The following is a 20902-nucleotide window of genomic DNA, read 5'->3' on the forward strand; positions in this document are numbered from 1 at the left end:
AAATGTGATCTTGCTTTTAGCTCCCTGTCCCTTCGTAGTTCTGCTCGTCTGGGCCCCCTTGAACTTGTACAGCACCGTTGCCTTTTTCCTCCACCCCTTCAGAGTACCCAATGGAATATTGAGCGCTCGGGCGGTGGGCTTACACCCCTCCACTGCAATCCGGTCAAGCGCTTCCCGCCTCTGCTTGACGGTGTAGTGATTCTGCCGACGAGGGGCTTCCATCGTTTAGTGAATGCAACAATGGCAGGAAAGTTTGGTTTGGCACCAGCATGGCGTGCTGTCCAGCAAAGTTAAAGATCGCGCTTATTGGCTAAAATTAATAAAATGTCACTTTTCTTTTATACTTGAGTTTAACCTTAGACTGTAGGGGGGTCGAGTTTTTGTGGGGGGTCGAGTTTCACCGTCGTTGTCTGTACTGCAGAGAACAGCAAATCGGTAAAAACTTTTGTCTCAGTACATTGAACATTATATCTATACTAAATGTGTCATGTACTGTCATTATGTACTGTTTTTAGATATGGATTTTCGACACAAAAGGCTCAAGAAACGAAGTTGCCGTGCTTAGATCTGATGCAGATTAAGCAGGACTTTGCTATTAAGTTTTGGTCTGTCTACAGCTCCTACTAACCATTTGAAATTTACAATATGAGTTTTCAGAGGAGCTAGTAATTCGTAGCTTTCAGACAGCAATTCCTAGCATCGAGTCAATGACAGTTTAAGCGATTAATAAAATGGCGTTTTTATATTTTCTCTGAAGTTTGTATTTACCAATCAGCGCATTGGTCTGTGGCCTGTTTGGCCCGGGTATTTGTGTCGCTGTCTGTAGTAGTCCCCCAACGAACCACCACAGCCATAGCCTTCGAACGAGGTGAGCTGGTCAGCCGCTCGTTTGTCTGCGGGCTCGTACTCGTGGCGATATTGGCGATAATGTACAATCTGGATGAGACCGTAGGCAATCGGGTGCAGTAGAAAGATGGTCAAAGCCACATAGTGTTGCATTAGAGCGCCTGTGGCCAGGTTGCACTCGCTGGCGCTAAGCGGACATGTCGAAGACGTCGCCACGACGTAGTGATCTGAGTCAGTCTCCGTGAGACTCCACATGAAAATCGACAGGGATCCGATCATCCACGTCATGCGAGTGAAGTAGTACGCGTCATTGTTCGCCATCTTGGGCCAAAGCGTCACAGCCGCACGAACATCGAGCTGGTGTAAGAGGATGTAGCTCACGCCAGCCACGTACACGATTTTCTTGTTGTAGATGGCAGTCAGGTCGCTGTTCGGATTGCCGCACAGGTACATGATGTCGAAGATCTGGTAGTACAAGACGTACACCAGCTCAATGGCGATGATGCAGAACGTCGGGAGTCTGAGAAGCTGCTGAACCAGGTGATACGTGTTCAGCGCACCATTGTGCACTGTCACAATGAGCATGAACACCAGCAGCGCCAGGGCTTGACCTGCCACAGCGAAAGTGAACTGAAGTCTTGGCAGTGTGACAGCAGAGCCAGCGATGCGATACAGGATCACGTTCACGTACTTGCTCCCCTCAAACGGAGTCGCGATCTCCAGTTTGTCGGCCAGTGTGGCTCCAAAAGTGTTGGACGCAATGATCTTGTCGAAGCTTTGGCGCTTTTTGGTCGGGATGGTGAGTCCTTGTCCCGTGCCGGACTTGGAGACCAGGTAGAACATGCGCGTGCGTACAGACTTCGGCAGATTCATGAGGTCGAACCACTGAATTGTAGGACCAGCAGCCGCAGGAACGAAAGCCCCGGACATGCCGCGGATATCCGTGATGTCCGGGTAGATCTGCACCTTGTTGCCGCTTTCGCACGTCGGAGGCTTCTTCAGTCCCACGAACACACTCTCACGCCCATTCTCCACCCACGTGCCTGACGCTACTGGTCCGCCGATATCCGCTGGCGTCACGAGAATTTGAATGTACTGCACGCTCACGAAGTCCGACCCGTTGCGACACAGGCCATACGCGCTCACACCGCCTTGGTGGCCCGTCATGAGGATGCACTCGGGTCCACTTGGGTCTAGGATGGAGCAGGCACCGTTCGAGTAGCTGGATGGCTGCAGGAATGTGAAATTCAGGAAACTCGTAGGTTTGTTCTCCTTTTGGGGATACCACGAGACGGCGGTGGCGTTGCTCTTCATGGTTTCCACGTAGGCGTCGAAGAACCCCGCGCCTAGGAAATACGCTGGCGCAAAAGAAGCATTTTTCTTGATCACTGAGCCGATATCGTCCGTCACCTTCTCCGCATCGATCGACCCGTCGAACAGAGGCGACGACGTGACTGCGAGCGCGATGTAGAGGAGGAAAATACCCAAGGCAGCGTGTAAGCGGGTAGCCTCAGCTGGTCGTACGCGCTTCGCTGTAAGCAAACCTTTTGATACCAAGTTCAATGGCTCCAGCTTTCTGTAGTTGATTGACACGATATCTTTCTCCAGCATTCGAATTTGGCTCCACTTGCGAATCAAAGCTGGTTTCGTCTGTACACTGCTAGAAGTGCCATCCTCAGCAGTGGCGCCTGAGGCTATCGCGTCCGAAGAAGGGGAGTTGGGGAGCTTCTTTAATGACACAAACACGGTCGCCGGTTTGCCGCTAGCATTCGCTCTGTCGGCTTTCATTCACCAAACACGTTGATGATAATGCTGTCGGTCTTCAAAATGAGTTCTGGTCGTACCCACGACTCAAAACGTGTGTGTAGACATCAAGGCCAGGATAAGCGCCCAGAACTTGAAGCAGTACACACGTCATCAGATTCTAGGCCTGTAACTACGGAGCCGCTGTTTCAACTCGTCGGAAATCGCTTTCCAGCGGATGAATTCCATTCTGCAGCTGTTTTTAGCGTCGTACAGGAACCTATTAACTACTGTGACCGCTATCTTTAGAAAACTACAGAAGTACAGAACTACAAAAACAATTAGTTGCTCTATCTCACTCAGATACTAGAAACCTCGAAGTTCTCCTGCTCCACGCTGGTAACACTCGACCTGCAATCCACTCCACAGAACATGTTGGATGACTCGGATGCGCGGAATATAATCCCCAAACGTCTCCCTACAGTCTCTGATCGCAAGCCCATGTCGCTCACTATTCTAACACAGTAGGCTCGATTGAGCGAGAAACTCGTGCGCTTCAGGGATTCTTACTTTTAAATCGCACATCTTCTCGCCAGGAGTCCGAGGTGGGGATGGCGTGCTCGCGTCTTGCAACCCTCCTTTTCGCCGTTACATAACAATACTTCCCGGACTTAACTAATGTCCGGATACGAGATGCATCCATCCCAGCGCCTAGCAACGAGATACAGCGTGATGTAGCTGACCCGGCGCATGGGAGACAGGTGTCCATCGACTATATGCGCCAACACGACTGATAAATTGATGGTGCTCGCCATTTGCCGAGTGAACAGCTTCATACCCATGATAATGTACACATCTTTGGCTCGAATAAGCACCTCACAGCCGCCAAGTAACACGAAGCCTTCGTCGCGCACAGCTTTGGAGCACGTAAGAAACCGACTCGTCCCATCATCTCTTGCCTGTGTCACCAAGGTGTTGTAGTAGTAGTAGTCCCCGAGAGGGCCGCCGCATCCGTAGCCTTCGAAGGATGTGAGCTGGTCTGGAGCACGCCTGTCCGCAGGCTCGTACTCGTGGCGATACTGGCGGTACTGCACAATCTGGATGAGACCGTAGGCGATCGGGTGTATGAGAAAGATGACCAAAGCGACGTAGTGCTGCATCAAGGCGTCTCGCGTCACGTTGCATTCACTAGCGTTGAGTGGACAAGTCGACGAAGAAGTCACCACGTAGTGGCCAGGGTCTCCTTTCGTTAAGCTCCACATGAAAATTGCCAAGGACCCGATCATCCACGCCATCCGAGAGAAGTAGTAGGCGTCATTGTTGGCCATCTTGGGCCACAGAGTTACGGCAGCACGCACATCAAGTTGATGCAGCAAGATGAAGCTCACACCAGCCACATACATGACCTTTTTGCCGTAGATAGTTTGCAGCACAGCGTTACTGTTGCCGCGGAGATACATGATGTCGAAGATCTGGTGGTACAGTACGTAAAGCAGCTGCAGCGCGATGATGAAGAACGTCGGCAACCTGAGAATTTGCTGTACCAGGTGATACGTGTTCAACGCACCATTGCGTGCACTAATGACGATCATAAAAGCCAGCAGTGCCAGGGCTTGAGCCGCCACAGCGAAAGTGAACTGAAGCCTCGGTAACGTGATTGTTGCGCTAGCGATGCGATACAGGATCACGTTCACGTACTTGCTCCCCTCAAACGGAGTCGCGATCTCCAGTTTGTCGGCCAGTGTGGCTCCAAAAGTGTTGGACGCAATGATCTTGTCGAAGCTTTGGCGCTTTTTGGTCGGGATGGTGAGTCCTTGTCCCGTGCCGGACTTGGAGACCAGGTAGAACATGCGCGTGCGTACAGACTTCGGCAGATTCATGAGGTCGAACCACTGAATTGTAGGACCAGTAGCCGCAGGAACGAAAGCCCCGGACATGCCGCGGATATCCGTGATGTCCGGGTAGATCTGCACCTTGTTGCCGCTTTCGCACGTCGGAGGCTTCTTCAGTCCCACGAACACACTCTCACGCCCATTCTCCACCCACGTGCCTGACGCTACTGGTCCGCCGATATCCGCTGGCGTCACGAGAATTTGAATGTACTGCACGCTCACGAAGTCCGACCCGTTGCGACACAGGCCATACGCGCTCACACCGCCTTGGTGGCCCGTCATGAGGATGCACTCGGGTCCACTTGGGTCTAGGATGGAGCAGGCACCGTTCGAGTAGCTGGATGGCTGCAGGAATGTGAAATTCAGGAAACTCGTAGGTTTGTTCTCCTTTTGGGGATACCACGAGACGGCGGTGGCGTTGCTCTTCATGGTTTCCACGTAGGCGTCGAAGAACCCCGCGCCTAGGAAATACGCTGGCGCAAAAGAAGCATTTTTCTTGATCACTGAGCCGATATCGTCCGTCACCTTCTCCGCATCGATCGACCCGTCGAACAGAGGCGACGACGTGACTGCGAGCGCGATGTAGAGGAGGAAAATACCCAACGAAACTTGTACGCGAGAGGCTTCTGCTGGGCGGGCGGGCTTCAGTGTCTTTGAACTCGTGGACACCAACTTTAGTGGCTGCAACTCGCGATAGTTGAGCGACACGATGTCCGTCTCGAGCAGTTGGGTTCGACTCAACCTGCGCACACTTTCCATCGCTTCTGGCCGGTTCTTCGGAGGTTCGCCAGCTTTGCTTGCCACGGTGATCGCTCTGCGGGACGTATCCGCGGCCGTGGGAGACACGGGGATGATGGAGCTTGTCACCTTGTTTGAAGCGTAGACCAAACCCATGATAGGCAAGTCTGGTACGATACTCAAGTAGCTCTTGGAAGTGAAACAGGGGACAAATGGACTATGAGTGGGGTGCTATTTCCACGACAAGCCACGTTATGCCCAGTCGCATGCCGCCAACGCTGTGATTCTTCGGTAATGAATTGGGCGCCGCATGCAGGAATAACTCCGATGCTATTTCAAACGAAACTCACGCAGACTCGGGCCGGTTCGTCTTCTGAATTGGAGCCTCGTAGCAGTGTTTGTTCAGCGTTTTCATTTAGTGTATAGGGGCGTGATCGTCGTCGCCCTGCTCTTGCTGCCATGCAACGTCTAACTACCTCGACGATGAGCTCGTCTACCAATTGAGCATGTCCACCGCCACGTCCTTGGATGGGAGCTGCTTGGCTTCCAGCAGACACTCGAGACAGAAGAGCATCGACTTCTGCACCACCTCGGCGCCGATGCCGATGGAGATTTTCTTGTTCACCGAGCACTTGCCGCACAGGACGCGACGGCAAACGTGGCAAGTGCCTCCGCGTTGCATCAGGAGGTTGCTCAGTTTGTTGAGGCTGCGAGTGCAGTTGGCGCAGTGGCTAGCTGAGCCCAAGCGTCCGCCCTGTGCGGCGCGAGCAGTCTTCTTCATCAACCACGTGAGCTTGTAGGCGTTGGCGCACTCAATGGCGTTCACCAAGGCCATCAGGTTCTCCGCGTACGCAGTCGCCGCCACGTTGACAGGAACGTCTCCGTCCAGCTCGAGAAAAGCTCTAGAGAACATCTCGACGGATCGGTGGCGCGCGTCGGTGGGCGGCAGGCCCGTGTTGGCGAACGTCTGGCAGCCGGACATGTGGCCTCGCATGACATTGGCTGGGCGGGGCAGCTTCAACACGTCCGAAAGGTCCACGGATTGACGCACCCCGAACGCGATCACTTTCCCCTTCGAGTCTTTCGTGAGACCCGAAGCCTCCAGGAAGAGGAAGTCCCGCGCTTGACTGAATCGGCCGTACGATTGCAGGCCCCACTTCAAACCGATGAAGCTGAGCGGGTTCTCGGGTGTCGGACGCACCAACACTGCAAGCAGACGCGAATCCTCGAGCTCCGTCCCCAAGTACGAGTTGCGCATGACGGCGTGCGCCTCCGTATCGGCCAGCATCCCCAACGCCGCGTCCTCGGCCGTGCCGTCGATGATACCTGAAAGCACGACGGCCGGTGGCCGCGATGTCTTCTTCATCCTCAAGTGGTCGCTGTCGCCCGAAGACGTGGACGACGCCACGCTCGTGATCTTGTCCAGCGTGGCCCGGCCCGAGCCCGAGGACGAAGACGACGACAAGGCGGACCCGTCATGGTGAGCCGTGCCTCCGTGCAGCGCGCGCCGCGACCGGTACGCGCGCACGTCGTCCTTGGTTTTCACGAGCTTCCACGCCTCCTTATCCAGCTGCCGGCCGCCGGCTGCGAACGCGCCGCGCAATTCCAGCGTGTGGTGCACCACCGCGTCCACCTCGGCGATCAAGGCTGAGTGCCGCTCCGGCGACAGCTGCAGCTCCGGCAGGCCTGCTTCCGGCAGTTTGAACTTGCCCATTGCTACTACGGCTTGCGTGCTGTGCGTGGTTTCGGTGAATGGCGAATACTCGACAAGTGCCGAGCCCAGCGGTGCTCAGTCGGTTGTCGCGTCAGGAGAGATCGCTGATGAGTGCGCTCGCCCGAGCACTGGCCCAGAGACAAAAGAGCTCGTTCTTGTGACGGTGGCATGATCGATGTCCTGCCAAAGACACCGCGGCTGACGCCGACGTCGAGGGATTTGTATGCTCGACAAATCGGCGCGGATGGAGGAAGTGCGCGCATGGTGAGAGTTACAGAGACGCTCAACATCGTCTAGTCGGCGCCATTGCAGAACCAGGAACAGCTCCGGGCGCCAAGCTCAAGGTGCTCGGTGGAGAAGAGCCCGCGTGGACTTCCCGCCCCATCCAATTCGAACGCGCACGTCTCGACGTCTCTAGCGACGGGTCTATCCACGTGCTGATGGCCGCAGCGATGTGGTTCTTGGTGTCACTGTTACCCACAATTGAGTCATGGTGGCCTCTGGCTGCCGTCGCTGGATTCGAGATGGAGGTTGTCTGCTGAAACCCCGCCAGCCTCATGCGGTTGAACTTTGCTGGTGATCTCAATGGCCAAGCGATCTCTCTCCGTTTACGTGTTGATGGAAGTGCTGAGCTCCGAGGTGACACGCTCACCCAAGCAATGTGTGGAGCGAAACCGACGCCGGCGATTTGAAGCCGTAGGATTCCTGCTAGTCCGCCCTGTGTGGTATCCGCTCAGCAGACTTCGGTGGACGCGAAAACTTATTCAACCTCGAAGAAGCGGGGTCCTAGCAGCACCAAGTAGGCGAAGTTAGCTTCGTTTGACTTTCGTGCAAGAAGACGGGAGCCCGCAAGTCAAATTTTGAGATCGAGATGTTGATGCGACGCAGTTCATGGCTGCACCCACACGAACGTGTATTGGAAAGGCTGCGCCGTACACGAGGCGGCAATCTGGGATGCAGGTGCCGAAGCTTGGGAGGAAATCATAGCCAAGCATACATGTACCGCCATGGCCGCTCACTCTGCCGCCACCGAGAGTCCTTCTCAGCTGACTGATGAGCAATGTTCGGTGAGTGTTGGCATTGGCGGACGACAGGGGCCCAATTGCTGCACCCATTCGTCCCGGCATTGAGCTGCGGCTGGAGTTTGTCGCCACGATTTGCCTGTCAGTGAAGATAACTCGCTGGTTACACCTCTACCCGTTTGTCTTGTTTCTCGCCACGCCATCAACGCTCGCACGTGGGGCTTGTGTTGCCCGAGCTCAAAACTCGTCCTTCTGCTCGACAACTTGACTATCGGCCGGGTCACCGTGAAGGCAAACCGTACAGACTGAAAGAGATCCTGGCTTTCTTTCGTCATGCTGATAAAGGGGTCACCTCGACAACCAACGTTTGCGATTCATGGACTTTATATTCACGGCAGGAATTCACTATCTGTCTACTTTTACCAGTGTAGCTTGTCTCCAGCCACATTTCGTGCGGGGAGCGACTTGGCCTCCAGCAGACACTCGAGGCAGAACAGCATCGACTTCTGCATCACTTCGCTACCCAGGCCTACGCAGATCTTCTTGCTCACGGAGCACTTGCCACACAGCACACGACGGCAGATCTGGCAGGTGCCTCCGCGCTGTAGCAACAACGTGCTGAACCTGCTGAGGCTGCGCGTGCAATTGGCGCAGTGGCTGCTCGAGGTCATGCGGCCGAGAACGCTGCCGGCGCCAGGACGCACCTGTCGAGTGGCTTGCTTCATCATCCACGTGAGCTTGTGGCCGTTGGCGCACTCCATGCTGATCGCGAGAGCCATGAGCTTCTCCGCGTACGCCGCCGCAGCCACGTTCACGGGCAGGTCTCCGTCCATCTCAATGAACGCGCGCGAGAACATCTCGACCGTGCGGTGGCGGGTGTTAGGCATCTGAATCGTGTTGCCGAACGTTTGGCACCCCGACATGTTACCACGAATGGCGTTCGGCGGACGCGGCAGCGTGAGGACGTCCGCCAAGTCCACCGACTGACGGATACCGTAGGCTACGACCTCTCCCTTCGAGTCCGTAGTGAGACCGGAGCCTTCCAAGAAGAGGAAGTCGCGGGCCTGGCTGAATCGGCCGTACGACTGCAAGCCCCACTTGAGACCAATGAAGTTGAGCGGGTTTTCGGGTGTCGGCCGCACCAACACGGCAAGTAGACGGGCGTCCTCGAGCTCCGTGCCCAGGTACGCCTCGCGCATCTTGGCGTTCATCTCCGTGTCTGCGAGCATTCCAAGTGCGGCGTCTTCCGCCGTGCCGTCGATCACGCCCGAGATGACGACCGCTGGGGGGCGAGCTGTCTTCCGTGGCTTGCGGTGGTGGTGCTCGCTCCCGGACGACGTGGACGACACCATGCTGGTGATCTTGTCCATTGTGGACCGCTGCGAGCTGGAGTGCGAGGACGACGAGGACGAGATCATGTCGGCGGTGTCGGCTCGAGACTCGTTGTGCTCCGCCACTCCGTGCAGCGCGCGACGCGAACGGTACGCGCGGACGTCGTCCATGGTTTTCACGAGCTTCCACGCCGTCGTGTCAAGCTGGCGCCCGCCTGCTGCAAAGGCGCTACGGAGATCCAATGTGTTTTGCACGACTGCATCCACCTCGGCAAGCAGAGCGGCCTGACGCTCCGGGGTGATCGTGAAGTCGGGCAGTTCCACCTCCTTGACGTTAAACTTGGGCATGGTCGACGTGACTTGCGGCCTGCGAGGTGTTTCTTCAAATGGGGAGAGCTACTGACTGCCAGCTTGCACTGACTGGTTACAGGCGACGGCGGTGCTCTGGAGCTGCTGCTGAGCATCAACACGCTCCTCCGGGCACATCGATCGCCTTTATCTCACCTTCCACTGGGATGTGCGCCGACTGCAAACCTGCATCAAATGCCTGACAGCACGCACCGTCCGCGCCCGGTTTGAAACGCAGATGTCAAGCTCGAGGAATCCGAACGTTGGAACGCCGCCGCAGGCTAAGCGAGTAGCTTAAGCGTAAGGCGTCGCTGACAGCGACGCCTATGCACCTTCAGGTAGCGGGAACTCATAGCGTATCAGCGTTAACCTAGGTGCTCGCTGCCGATGCCATGAAGCGCATGCATGTCTCGAGCCTGTGATTGTAGTTTTGGTGTGACTTCGAGCTTGGTAACTGGGTGCATTGCGTTACCTAGCAACCAGCCGAGATACTAGCGCGTGTGAACTTGAACGCACCAGCATATGCTATTATATCTGCGTTTGAGAAGATCGATGAACGCATCTTTCCGACCTTGTAAGGTGCAGATATGAATCTGATGGACTTGACGGTGAGCGGTGAGCACCGACAAGGCAGCTTCAAGCTGTGGCAACAAATGAGCAAGTTTTCAGTTCGGAAAGTCATCACTGCACTCAAATTAGCTGGTCGTACCATGTGTACGGTAAAGGCTTCATCTTCACATTCGTCAGCCTCAAACTTTGGGCGATCCAATAGCCGGCCTTGGCATTCTGCAACCAAAACCAGCAGCCTTTACACAACCTAACGAGGCGCACGCCCTGAGAGAGAGAGAAGGTTGTACATTGAACTTTACTTGAAGTGCATTTAGTTAATAGCTTCCTGGTAAAGTCTCAAACGCCCTGGGTGCGGGTCAAATGTAAGTTGCTCAGGTTCAAAGTGCAGGCCGATTACTTACCCGCTCCGTTCAAACAAAATAATCCCAGCAGGCCTCGAAACGCTGCGTTTTTCCTCGTTGTCGGTCGTTGTCGTCGCTTGAATTCGAAGGGCTCTCAAATTTCCCCGCTGAAAGAACTCCGGGTGTTGTACATGTATGTGCGCTTCGCCGATACATCCACCTGTTGTGCGTGTACTTCTGTCAGCTGCAAAAACTAACGGGTAAAGGATTGGGTGGCTCGCCGCTCCTTTCGCGATGCCCTCTTGCTCCCCTCAATTGATCATGAAGTATGCACCACCGACCTTAAGTGTCCTCTCTCAACTCTCCACTGTACCGCATAGCAAGCATTGAGCACGAAATTATTCCATTGCTTTGAATTCATATCTACAGAGAGCCCAGACACCACGGGACGACTAGTATATACGTCCGCGAGGTCAACTTACTTCGTCGCAGTAGCTTCGCGCAGCCCATTCATTGAGACCACACTCTCTCAGTCTAACTACCCTGGCGATGGCGCCTACCACTTCTGCTGGTCCACAGCCACCTCGCGAGCCGAAATGTGCTTGGCCTCCAGCAGACACTCGAGGCAGAAGAGCATGGACTTCTGCATCACCTCGCTGCCGATACCGATCGAGATCTTCTTGTTGACCGAGCACTTGCCGCAGAACCCGCGGCGGCAGACCTGGCACGTGCCTCCGCGCTGGAATAGCAGGTTGCTCAATTTGTTAAGACTGCGGGTGCAGTTGGCACAGTGGCTGCTCGTGCCGTGCACGCTGGTGCCGGGGCGGGCCTGGCGAGAAGACTGCTTCATCATCCATGTGAGCTTGTAGGCGGTGGCGCACTCCATTGTGTTGACGAGCGCCATGAGCTTCTCTGCGAAAGCGGACGAGGCCACGTTCACCGGCACGTCACCGTCCAGCTGCAGGAAGGCACGCGAGAACATCTCGACCGAGTGGTGGCGCGTGCCGGCGACAGGGAGTCCGCTATTGGCGAACGTCTGACACACCGACAAGTGGCCGCGAAGCACATCGTGCGAACGGGGCAGCGTCAATACGTCCGACAGGTCCGTCGACTGGCGCAGACCGTAGCTGACGGACTCACCGCGCGCGTCCTTGGTGATACCTGTAGCCTCCAAGAAGAGGAAGTCGCGGGGCTGGCTGAAGCGGCCGTACGTCTGACGGCCCCACTTGACACCGATGAATGTGAACGGGTTCTCGGGCGTCGGTCGGGCTAAAACGAACAGCAAACGGGAGTCTTCGAGCTCCGTGCCCAGGTACGACTGCCGCATCATGCAGTGCTGCTCTGAATCGGCGAGCATGCCCAAGACGGCGTCTTCGGCCGTACCGTCGACCGTACCCGAAAGCACCACGGCGGGCGGACGCGCCGTCTTTTTCGCGCGGAAGTGCTCGCTATCGTTCGAGGATGTCGTTGAAGCGGTGGTGAGCTTGTTCAACGTCGTCCTGGAGCTAGATGAAGACGAGGACGAAAGCACGTCCGACGTGTCGGCGCGCGACTCGGTCGGGTCCACGCCGTGCAACGCGCGACGCGAACGGTATGCGCGCACGTCGTCCTTGGTGCGGACGAGCTTCCACGCCGAGGTGTCGAGTTGGCGGCCGCCGGCAGCAAAGGCACTACGCAGCTCGAGCGTATTCTGCACCACAGCCTCAACCTCGGCGATCAGCGAGGCCTCCCGTTCCGGTGACAGCTTGACCTCCGGCAGCGCCGCATCATGCACGTTAAACTTGGCCATGCTTGAAAGGCAACCGAACGACTTGCGGGCTTCGCGTCTTTTGTGTAAATGGAGAAGACGACGACGACGATTGCAGCGTCGAGCACCGCGGAGCGTCTTTGTCTTCACCCGGACGCGCCCATCGATCGTCCTTATCTCACGCGGCACCATGGACAGGTCTGCGTCGAGGTGACGAAGGTGCACCGTCTGTAGTGCTGCGGCAATACATTGTACTTAACTTTGGGACATCAGGCCGTTGGCCGGCGTCATGTTCCATCGGCTCACTGCGCTCGTTACAGTGTCGTCCTGTGCAACGGTGTTGGTGCCGCGTTGGTTGTGCATGTACATGTATCGGTACGGTCTCCTGAACGGAGGTACAAGTGGTGGGGCTAGTTGTCCATTTGCTAGTCGCCTTCGTGCGTGCCAACCAAGTCATGAAAAAATTGAAAAGGTATCACTTGGTCTGAAGTATGCTGACGAGATCGCAGAGCAGACTTGACGTATCTCCAACGACAGCAATACCGGCCAGTGCCGCTGCTGCAGCGATCCTTTGTCAGCAAAGCATCGTACTGCATACAGCTTTGAGCCACCGCGGAAAGGTTCGCCCAAGTCCAGATAGATGTCTCGCTCGAGTTTGCTTTTGGTTTGGTGGTATTTACATGTAAGTGGGCTACAAATTGATGTTTATGTGTTAGCCAAGTCTGCTTGTCGTGAATGTTCAACAGTCTGCCTGTTGCACCTTGTCATGTGGGTGCATGTACGCACGCCACTTTGCCGAGGGCGATGGCGCTCTTGACGCCTAAGAAATTCGTCAAGGTACAGTATCAACGTTCGCGTTGGCAGCACTTTTTAATTATTTTTTGTCATTGCGATCATGCACTTTGGCAGCTTGTCAAGACGGATTCGGGCGTGCATGGAGTGTCTGGACTCCGTTCTTTGTGTGGGCGGCAAACGCTGCATCGGCGATGTCTCTGACGGTGTCGTGGCGTCGCATGGATAGGCTCGAAGCGACTGACGGATGGATAAATAACAGGTTGAAAGGAGCGTCTGGATACCGGATACTCCTTCCAGAACGGCATCCACTGATGCTAGCAGTGCAGTGCACCGTCCAGCCCCGTCGGGGGCTCAAGGACACGTTCCTCTACGTCCTCGCTCTTGCGCTGTGAAGGCGTCTCTGTCTTGCGAGTGCGCGACGTTAGGACAAAGTCTGCACGCATTGAATACAACTCGATGATGGCGCCGAGCTCAACTTCAATTGGCAAGTGACGATTCCAGCCAACCGACCTGAGAACCAACCAGTTCACGCAGTCCGCTCTTGCAAGTGTACACGTCGCAGTAGATAGCCTCTCCTCATGGTGACGAGTAAAGCGCAAAGCCCCACCGCAACGTCCACTGCAATGCTCTGCAGCACCGCGACGGCACAAATAGCGAGCGTATCCTGTACATGTACTCCGTTTCAGTGTTAATGTGGATGCCTTACGTCGACGTGGCGATCTCCTCTCTACAGCAGCTCTGCCGTGTCGTCAAATGTTTTGTGTCCGGGTCTGACAGGACGGAATGGCAGCACCGCGTTCAGCAGGAGAGCCGTGTTGCCGACTGCGTCGTCGCCACGGAGCGAACGAAGCAGCAGAAAGTGAGTTCGGTGAGACAGAAGCCCGTCGTCCAGTGGACCAGCTCACCGAATCCGCCTCCTCGTACGGCACCCTCGTTCTAGCAATCTGTATTCCCGGTCGGTGCGTACAGACTTGGTCGGCTCGGGGATGGCCGAGAAGTGCCACGTACGGACTTCGTAGCCAACTAGGTTAGCCATCTCTGTTCGCCCGCGGTACCCTTCCTGTTGACTGACGACTACATGTACTGCAGTCACTGCAAGATATCCTAGGATGATCGATCTCCATGACGAACACGAGCAAAGGGCAACAACTTGCACTTTCCGTTGCAGCAACATAATCCACTTCAAGTTCAGTGTGCAACACACCATGAAGCAACTTCTCCCGCTTCAAAAACACGAAGCAAAATCACAAGTATTTGAAATTATCATAAACCTGCCATACAAATAGCAAGCTAGTCTTTTAACCGTTCCGTCAAAAGTCACAATAGGTCCAGCCACTTCCCACCCGAGATGCTGCGTCGAGCCCTCGTCTCCAGCGCCGCCCCGACGCGCCTCCGCGTGCTGCAGCATGCCCGTCACGTCAGCCAGACGCCGGTCACCTCGCTGCTAAAGGCGCACGCCAAGGCCGCAAAACCCAGCGCCGCTGCAGTCTTGAGTTCGCAGACCAGGTATAACCACTTTCCATGTCTGATATAACAAATGTTGTAATTTGACCAGATTTTTATTTCAAATTATACATGTTGTATCTGACACCTAACGTTATAGGACTCTGGAGCTGGTGGAGGTCCAGCGTACTGCAGTTAACAGCAATGTGCTGAGCTACTGGAAGGCTGCGGCATTAGCTGCAGTAGCTTGTGGAGCTCTGGGGCTGCTGGATGAGCAGGAACCGGCACTTTGTGCTGGAAGCTCCGGGAAAGGAGCTGACGAGGACCCCGTGGAGCAAGCCAAGAAGAAACTGCAGGAACTGTCAACAATCGCAATTGCACAGATGGCAGCGCTGCTTCCCGAGGACTACAGCCATTTGCAGAAGAAGGTGGACGAGTTCTTGGCCTCGGGCAAAGGCGGACAGATCTCTTGGGGATTCTGCATGGGCGCGTGTGCGGGCTTCGCGTTTAAGAAAATGTCCAAGCTCGGGGCTGTGGCTGTAGGCACGCTCTTTATCCTGCTGCAATGCGCGAGCTACTCGGGGTATGTGGACGTAAACTACCAGAAGTTGGAGCGCGACGTGAAGAACTACCTCGATATTAACAAGGTAGGGTGGGGGTATTGGTATTTGAAGCTGATGATGGCTGTTATTTAACTTTACTTTCTGCAGGACGGCGTGTTTGACACCAAGGATTTGGACTCGATGTACCAGTCGACCATGAAGGTGCTGGAGTTCAGTCTGCCCGCTGGCAGCGGCTTCGCTGCAGGCTTCGTGCTGGGCTTTCGCTCGGGATAAATTCGAGGTCGGCTTGGTCTGCTCTCACCCACTTGCTTGACGATGGCAGATTTGACTGAAATTGTGCAACTCTTGTTGGTGGTTAATGATCAGTAGCTCCAAAAGTTGCAAGTCTTGCGTCTCCGACTTGTGAGTACAATAGAGCTTTCATGATTTTCAGCTTGGTCTCATCATTTAGTATGCAGCGGCCACAGGCGATGACAAATACCCGTAGTCAGAGCCTACGATCGACGTTTTAGACGGTTGTGGTGCTATCTCGATGCACACAAAAGTGTTCCCTTCGTTGTCGGTGCTTGTGTGTGAATCGCAACCGTCCTGTAACGGGTGCGTCCTCGGGTCGTAGATATGGTAGAGACAAAGTGTGAACACGTTGACCACCACGAAGAAGGCATTGAGGGATATGATGAACCAGTTCGTGATCAGGAACCCGTACGTGAGCCAGAGGATGTTGCTTGTGAGTCCAGCAATCACCATGTGCACGTTGATGAAGACGGCCGATTTGTGCTTGAGGACTTGAAACAACTTCTCCATGGGTGCTCCGTACAGGCAGAGCCCGCCACAATCAGCGATCAGGCCCATAATGGTCTTGACACTCGAGGTTGTTTGTCGCGTGTATCCCAGTGTACTGACGATCGCATAGATGGTCACGAGACTCAAAATGGTAAGAACCGCAGCTAGCACCCGGGTCACGTAGCACTTGTCGGTGCAGTAGTACCAGTAGACACCCAGGAACACGATAGCACAGCATTCTCCATACAGGAAGCAGGAGAGCAGCGGGAAATAGTTTTCGGTGAGGTAGCCGTACAGCATCCTGAAATCATGGACGGATAAGTTGAGCGCAACGTTAGCGTTGTGCTAGTTACCTGAACTGGTTCCGAGGTGGCAGGAACTTACCAAATGTGCGAGCTTCCAAGAAGTGCGGCCAAAGGGGCAACCGAAGCCACTCCAACGTGCTTCTGCTTGTAAATGCGACGCATCTGCACGGAGGGACTGGACACCAGCCCGATTGTAGCGAGTCCAGCTAGGATCCGGAAAACCAGGACGGCGATTCCTTCGGACATTGCGCTTCGACGAACTCTTCCGACCTGTGTGGGCCGAGTGCTTTGATCACCTTGTGGCGAAGCGCAGAATGAGAACCGATAGCTTCGACAATCGGTAAGGACCTCGAGCTGTAAAACGAATGCGGGCCAACAGGTGTCGCGCGTTTGTCGAGTAAAAATTGTTGGGTAATGTGTAGGTTGTCGTCGTGCAGGTTGATTATTTTTTAGACATCTTGGTGCATCCAAACAAGGTGATGTCGATCAAAAGGAGAGGCCAAGTGTCTCTTTACCCCACCACTTTCAACCAGGACGACCGAGACAGATTGAACAACGAGAACACGGAAGACTGAAGCACTCAACTCCACGTGTATCGATCGCTAGCACAAGACAAGACGCTACTAAATGAAAAACACGCAGTGCTTATTAGACGAAGCAAAACAAAACCTAGCGCTCGGTTTCTCAAAACGTGACGTTTGGTAGACTGGCGTACATCACCGCCTAGCGTCTCGGCTCTACAGGTCAACTTCGTTGTTGCGGTGGTGGCCCTCGTGCTGCACCACGGTGTGGGTGCGCGTCATGCCGTGGCCGGCCTGGGGCTGAAGGCCACGAAGCCGGTTGCCCTGGTTGTAGTTGGCAGGGGTCTCCTGCGCGTACTGGCGTGGGTCCTGCATCCGGGGGGTCGAGTCATCGCCCAGCACAGCCAGTGAGTTGCCGCGGCTCTGGTTGTTGTTGCCGTAATACTGCGGCTCGCCACCCAGCGCGAAGAAAGCCTCGGAGCCCTCGCGCGCGTTCGTGGTCTGCACGGTGACGGTCTTGTCGTCGTCGGACACGCCGTCACGCTTGAGCTTCCACGTGCGGTAGAAGATGTACACCTGACGGATCATGAGGCACACGAGCACCAGAACCTGCAGGCCGACGATAGCGAAGGCCACACCCTCGCGGAGGTCGTCCGGGATGCTCTCCGTGAAGCTCGTGGCGCTCGAAAGCAGGAAGAAACTCAGGAACAGCGCCGAGATCTTGATAATGATGACAAAGCTTGACGTCTTCTGCACGAACGCGGTGGGGTACGGCTGCTTGATCTCCAGGTACAGCAGGAACGCGATGTGGAACGCGATCAAGACAATAATCTGCCACAAGCCCTGGATCCAGACCATACCGGTCGTCATACCGCAGAGCAGTGCGAGCAGCAGCTTGGGGGCGAAGAAGAACCGGCCCTCGAAGCTGTGCTCGTCGTAAAGCGGGCCGTACCGGTTGTGGAACTTCTTGTCGAAGTGGTCCTTCGTGCCCAGGTCACGCAGCTCGTCCTCGTTATTCTTGATCACGAGGACGCCGTACAGAATGGTTCCGAACGCAAGCCCCAGCAGCGTGATGATAGCGAGGAAAAAGCTCACGTCCACCGAGTCGTTGTCAATGCAGTAGCAGATCTGGTACATGGCCGTAGCGCCGACCACGTACTCGGACAGAATGAGAATCATCATGAGCACGCCGATTGCCTTGTCCAGCCACTTGCGGCTGAACGTCGGGAAGTCCTCGACGATGAAGTAGCACACGCCCATGACGATAGCGTAGGCTCCGAACACGATAGCGACCATGCAACCGATACCCGCGACAGCCAGGTAGAACAGCATGTCCGGGTCCACACCGATGAGCGACGCGTACTTCTCCATACCCTGCACACCCGTGGTCGTAGAAGACGAGCCCGAACCAGAGCTGGAGCTGCCGCTCGTGCTGCTGCCCGTGGTCAAACGACGAGAAGCGTACGATCCCGAGGAGCTCGTCGAGCCGGAGCTGTTCGAGTCATCCGACGAACTCGAGTTCGACTTGCCGAAGGGCAGGAAGTTGAAGGCAGCGGGCGCCATCTTCTTGCCCATGTTCTCCATGAAGCGCGGGCGAGCGTCCACGTTCATCTGGTTGAGCATGATGGAGAACTGGCAGATATCCACGGCAGCCATGGTGATACCAACGCTGGCGGCCGCGGAGACTCCCGAGGCCACACCCGCAGACGTACCGCCCACGACACCACTCGCCACCGACATGACGCCACCAGCAACAACCGACACAGTAGCGGCACTGCTACCGATCGTCGTGGACGCAATGCCAGCCTTGTCCACCGTGGTCTTGGACGAGCCGTCCGCCCAGTGGTTCGAGTCCTCCAGGCCCTTGTCTGCCGGCACCGCGTACGCCGCGTTCGACGACGACGCCGTCGTTCCAGCCGAGCTGGACGACGAGGCAGTGGTCGACACGCCCGCACACTGACAAGCGCTGAACGAGTTGTCACTCGCGTACTCGCACTCGGTGGCGGCGGCGAACGTGAGGTTCGAGAAGGGCTGCTCCACTGCGTCCGCCACCGCCTGCGTCGTCTCGGAGCCTGCGTACTGCATCAGCGTGATGAAGTCCAGGCCCGCGTACACGTCCGAGTTGATGCCGTCCGTGGCCGAGTAGTCCCACGTGCCGTTGTTGCAAGCCGGGAAGCGGCACACCGACATGCACGTCGACAAGTCCGAGATCGCGGTACCTGACGAAGTTCCCGAGTAAATGAGGCACTCGGTGGACGCTGCAGCCGACTGCACGTCGAGTTCTGTGCCTTCGCACGTGAGCCCCATCTTGGTCCACGCGCTGTAGAACGTCGAGTCGCAGCTGAATTCGATGGTCGTCGATCCCGATGTGCTGCCAACGACTCCCGCAGAGCCCGTCGTCGAAGAAAAAGACCCCGTGGTGGTGGACGTTGTGGGGGCTGTGGTGGACGTCGGAGTGGACGTCGTGGACGTGGGCGATTTCGTGGTGGACGACGGGGTCTTGGTGGTGGACGACGGCGTGGCAGTGGTGGACGTCGGTGCAGTCGTCTGCGAAGTGGACGTGGACGTCCCCGTGGACCCAGACGCGTCCGCCGACACCGTCGCAGTCGTTCCCGTCGTTCCGATCGTCGTCGAGACGGTGGTCGCGTCTCCCGCTTCGCCCATGAGACGACGACCGCCAGATCCATCGGTCGTCGATGTGGACGGACTGGTGGTCGCCGAGTTGGACGAGCCACTCGAAGTGGACGTACTGGGCGTGCTGGTGGACGTCGGTGTCTTAGTAGTCGACGTGGGCGTCTTGGTAGTCGACGTCGGCGTCTTAGTAGTAGACGTGGGTGTCTTTGTAGTGGACGTGGGCGTCTTCGTAGTAGTCGCGGGCGTCTTCGTAGTGGACGTCGGGGTCGTCGACGATCCGCTGCTGGAGGACGAACTGTCCGCCGAGGTGGTCGCACTACTGGAGCTCGAGGCCGAAGACGCGCTGGAACTGTCGGATCCGACGCCCACCGTGCCTGGGTTGTCCCCTGATCCGTCCCCCACGCTGCCCGACAAGTCACTGGACCCGTCCAACTGAGTGCTCGTCTGACTGCCGGAGGACGTCTGCGACGTGGAGGTGGACAACCCGCTGGGCAGGTTCGTGGCCGTGGGCATCGAGTACCGGAACACACACGAGACGCCCCCTGCACTGGCTGAAATGGAATTGCCGCTGCCAGACGAAGTGGACACCGTCGTAGTTGTCGTACTTGTGGTCGTGGCCGTTTGCGCGGCCGCGACGCCCAGCGCCGCAATCGCAATCGCCGCCGAATATACGCGCATCCTGTTCCTGCTTTTTGCGCGCTTAACCGGTCTCCAATCGATCGATACTCCTTTTCGCGCAAAAAGCGACTTTGCGCGTCTGGGGTCCGGGTCCTGTCGCTTTTCGCTCCTTGTGCGCCTTCGAAGACGCTGGTGGCAAGTTCCTGTCGCGAGTTCCCTTGTGGTCTCGGCTCGGTCTCCGCTACTTGGGGCGATTGCCAGACTGTGAGAGCCAGCGGAGGCAGAGGAGAGTGCGTAAGATAGGCGGCGCTCTATAGGATAAGGGGAAACGCTGTGGCCGAGGGATGGCGGAACGTCTGCCAATCAGCGCGGCCTTCCAGCAAAACATCTTGGATTCAGTATGACGCGCTTTGGTGCAATTTTTGCATTAGCGCAAAGAACTTCCCCAAACTCGCCATCCGGATGGTTGGTACATGCATTTGCAGTCGTTGCTGCTGTGCGATATTCGCTGCTTCGCTGCGACGCAATGGCCGGCTGGAGCGACTTCGCATGTGAAGTTGCGAGCGCTCAAACCGGAGATTTGGCACTTTGGAAACCTTGAACGGAAAGACCTCTACGCACGCCATCCAGCCGATAGTCAAGTCGAGCGACGTGACGACCGCAAAACGCAGCAAAAGCGCATTGCAAAGTCAGTTTCGCGACTTTACTGCTACCGTAGCAGTGCTACGTGCTGTATACATGCTGTATTATACATGCACTGGTATCTTCACCTCCCGCAGCGGTAGCAACTTGCAAACGGCCTTCACCTTCGCTTAGTTTGGGCGCTGAACCTTTTGGCCAGGATAGAACCTGGAAACCACCTGGCGGCATCTGGTCCGCCGCGTGCACGACGCCACGACTTTCTGTGCGAAACAATTCACACCCGATCCCCGCGGTAAACCGGCAATG

General features: G+C 56.2%; 8 protein-coding genes across 8 annotated transcripts; 1 reads left to right on the forward strand and 7 right to left on the reverse strand.

The window, feature by feature from the left end:
- Positions 1-771: 771 nt before the first annotated feature.
- Positions 772-2634, reverse strand: KRP23_4351 (uncharacterized protein; the record flags this gene model as incomplete). Its single annotated transcript, XM_067889296.1, has 1 exon — positions 772-2634. One exon carries the CDS (start codon positions 2632-2634, stop codon positions 772-774), a length of 1863 nt encoding a protein of 620 aa, XP_067748469.1.
- A 626-nt stretch (positions 2635-3260) lies between these two features.
- On the reverse strand, positions 3261-5375 carry KRP23_4352 (uncharacterized protein; the record flags this gene model as incomplete). The annotated part of the gene is made up of 1 exon (XM_067889298.1): positions 3261-5375. One exon carries the CDS (start codon positions 5373-5375, stop codon positions 3261-3263), a length of 2115 nt encoding a protein of 704 aa, XP_067748470.1.
- A 337-nt stretch (positions 5376-5712) lies between these two features.
- Positions 5713-6933, reverse strand: KRP23_4353 (uncharacterized protein; the record flags this gene model as incomplete). Its single annotated transcript, XM_067889299.1, has 1 exon — positions 5713-6933. One exon carries the CDS (start codon positions 6931-6933, stop codon positions 5713-5715), a length of 1221 nt encoding a protein of 406 aa, XP_067748471.1.
- Positions 6934-8374: 1441 nt separating this feature from the next.
- Positions 8375-9634, reverse strand: KRP23_4354 (uncharacterized protein; the record flags this gene model as incomplete). Its single annotated transcript, XM_067889300.1, has 1 exon — positions 8375-9634. The coding sequence occupies one exon, from the start codon at positions 9632-9634 to the stop codon at positions 8375-8377; it is 1260 nt and encodes a 419-aa protein (XP_067748472.1).
- A 1467-nt stretch (positions 9635-11101) lies between these two features.
- KRP23_4355 (uncharacterized protein) lies at positions 11102-12334 on the reverse strand (the record flags this gene model as incomplete). The annotated part of the gene is made up of 1 exon (XM_067889301.1): positions 11102-12334. One exon carries the CDS (start codon positions 12332-12334, stop codon positions 11102-11104), a length of 1233 nt encoding a protein of 410 aa, XP_067748473.1.
- A 2101-nt stretch (positions 12335-14435) lies between these two features.
- Positions 14436-15366, forward strand: KRP23_4356 (FUN14 domain-containing protein 1; the record flags this gene model as incomplete). Its single annotated transcript, XM_067889302.1, has 3 exons — positions 14436-14593; positions 14691-15177; positions 15241-15366. The coding sequence occupies 3 exons, from the start codon at positions 14436-14438 to the stop codon at positions 15364-15366; spliced, it is 771 nt and encodes a 256-aa protein (XP_067748474.1).
- A 174-nt stretch (positions 15367-15540) lies between these two features.
- KRP23_4357 (Bidirectional sugar transporter NEC1) lies at positions 15541-16427 on the reverse strand (the record flags this gene model as incomplete). The annotated part of the gene is made up of 2 exons (XM_067889303.1): positions 15541-16177; positions 16261-16427. The coding sequence occupies 2 exons, from the start codon at positions 16425-16427 to the stop codon at positions 15541-15543; spliced, it is 804 nt and encodes a 267-aa protein (XP_067748475.1).
- A 491-nt stretch (positions 16428-16918) lies between these two features.
- KRP23_4358 (Salivary glue protein Sgs-4) lies at positions 16919-20014 on the reverse strand (the record flags this gene model as incomplete). Its single annotated transcript, XM_067889304.1, has 1 exon — positions 16919-20014. One exon carries the CDS (start codon positions 20012-20014, stop codon positions 16919-16921), a length of 3096 nt encoding a protein of 1031 aa, XP_067748476.1.
- Between the last annotated feature and the right edge of the window lie 888 nt (positions 20015-20902).

Source organism: Phytophthora ramorum (genome assembly GCF_020800215.1).
Source record: "Phytophthora ramorum isolate Pr-102 chromosome Unknown Phyram_PR-102_s0003, whole genome shotgun sequence".
In the NCBI taxonomy this organism is placed as follows: Eukaryota; Oomycota; class Peronosporomycetes; order Peronosporales; family Peronosporaceae; genus Phytophthora; species Phytophthora ramorum.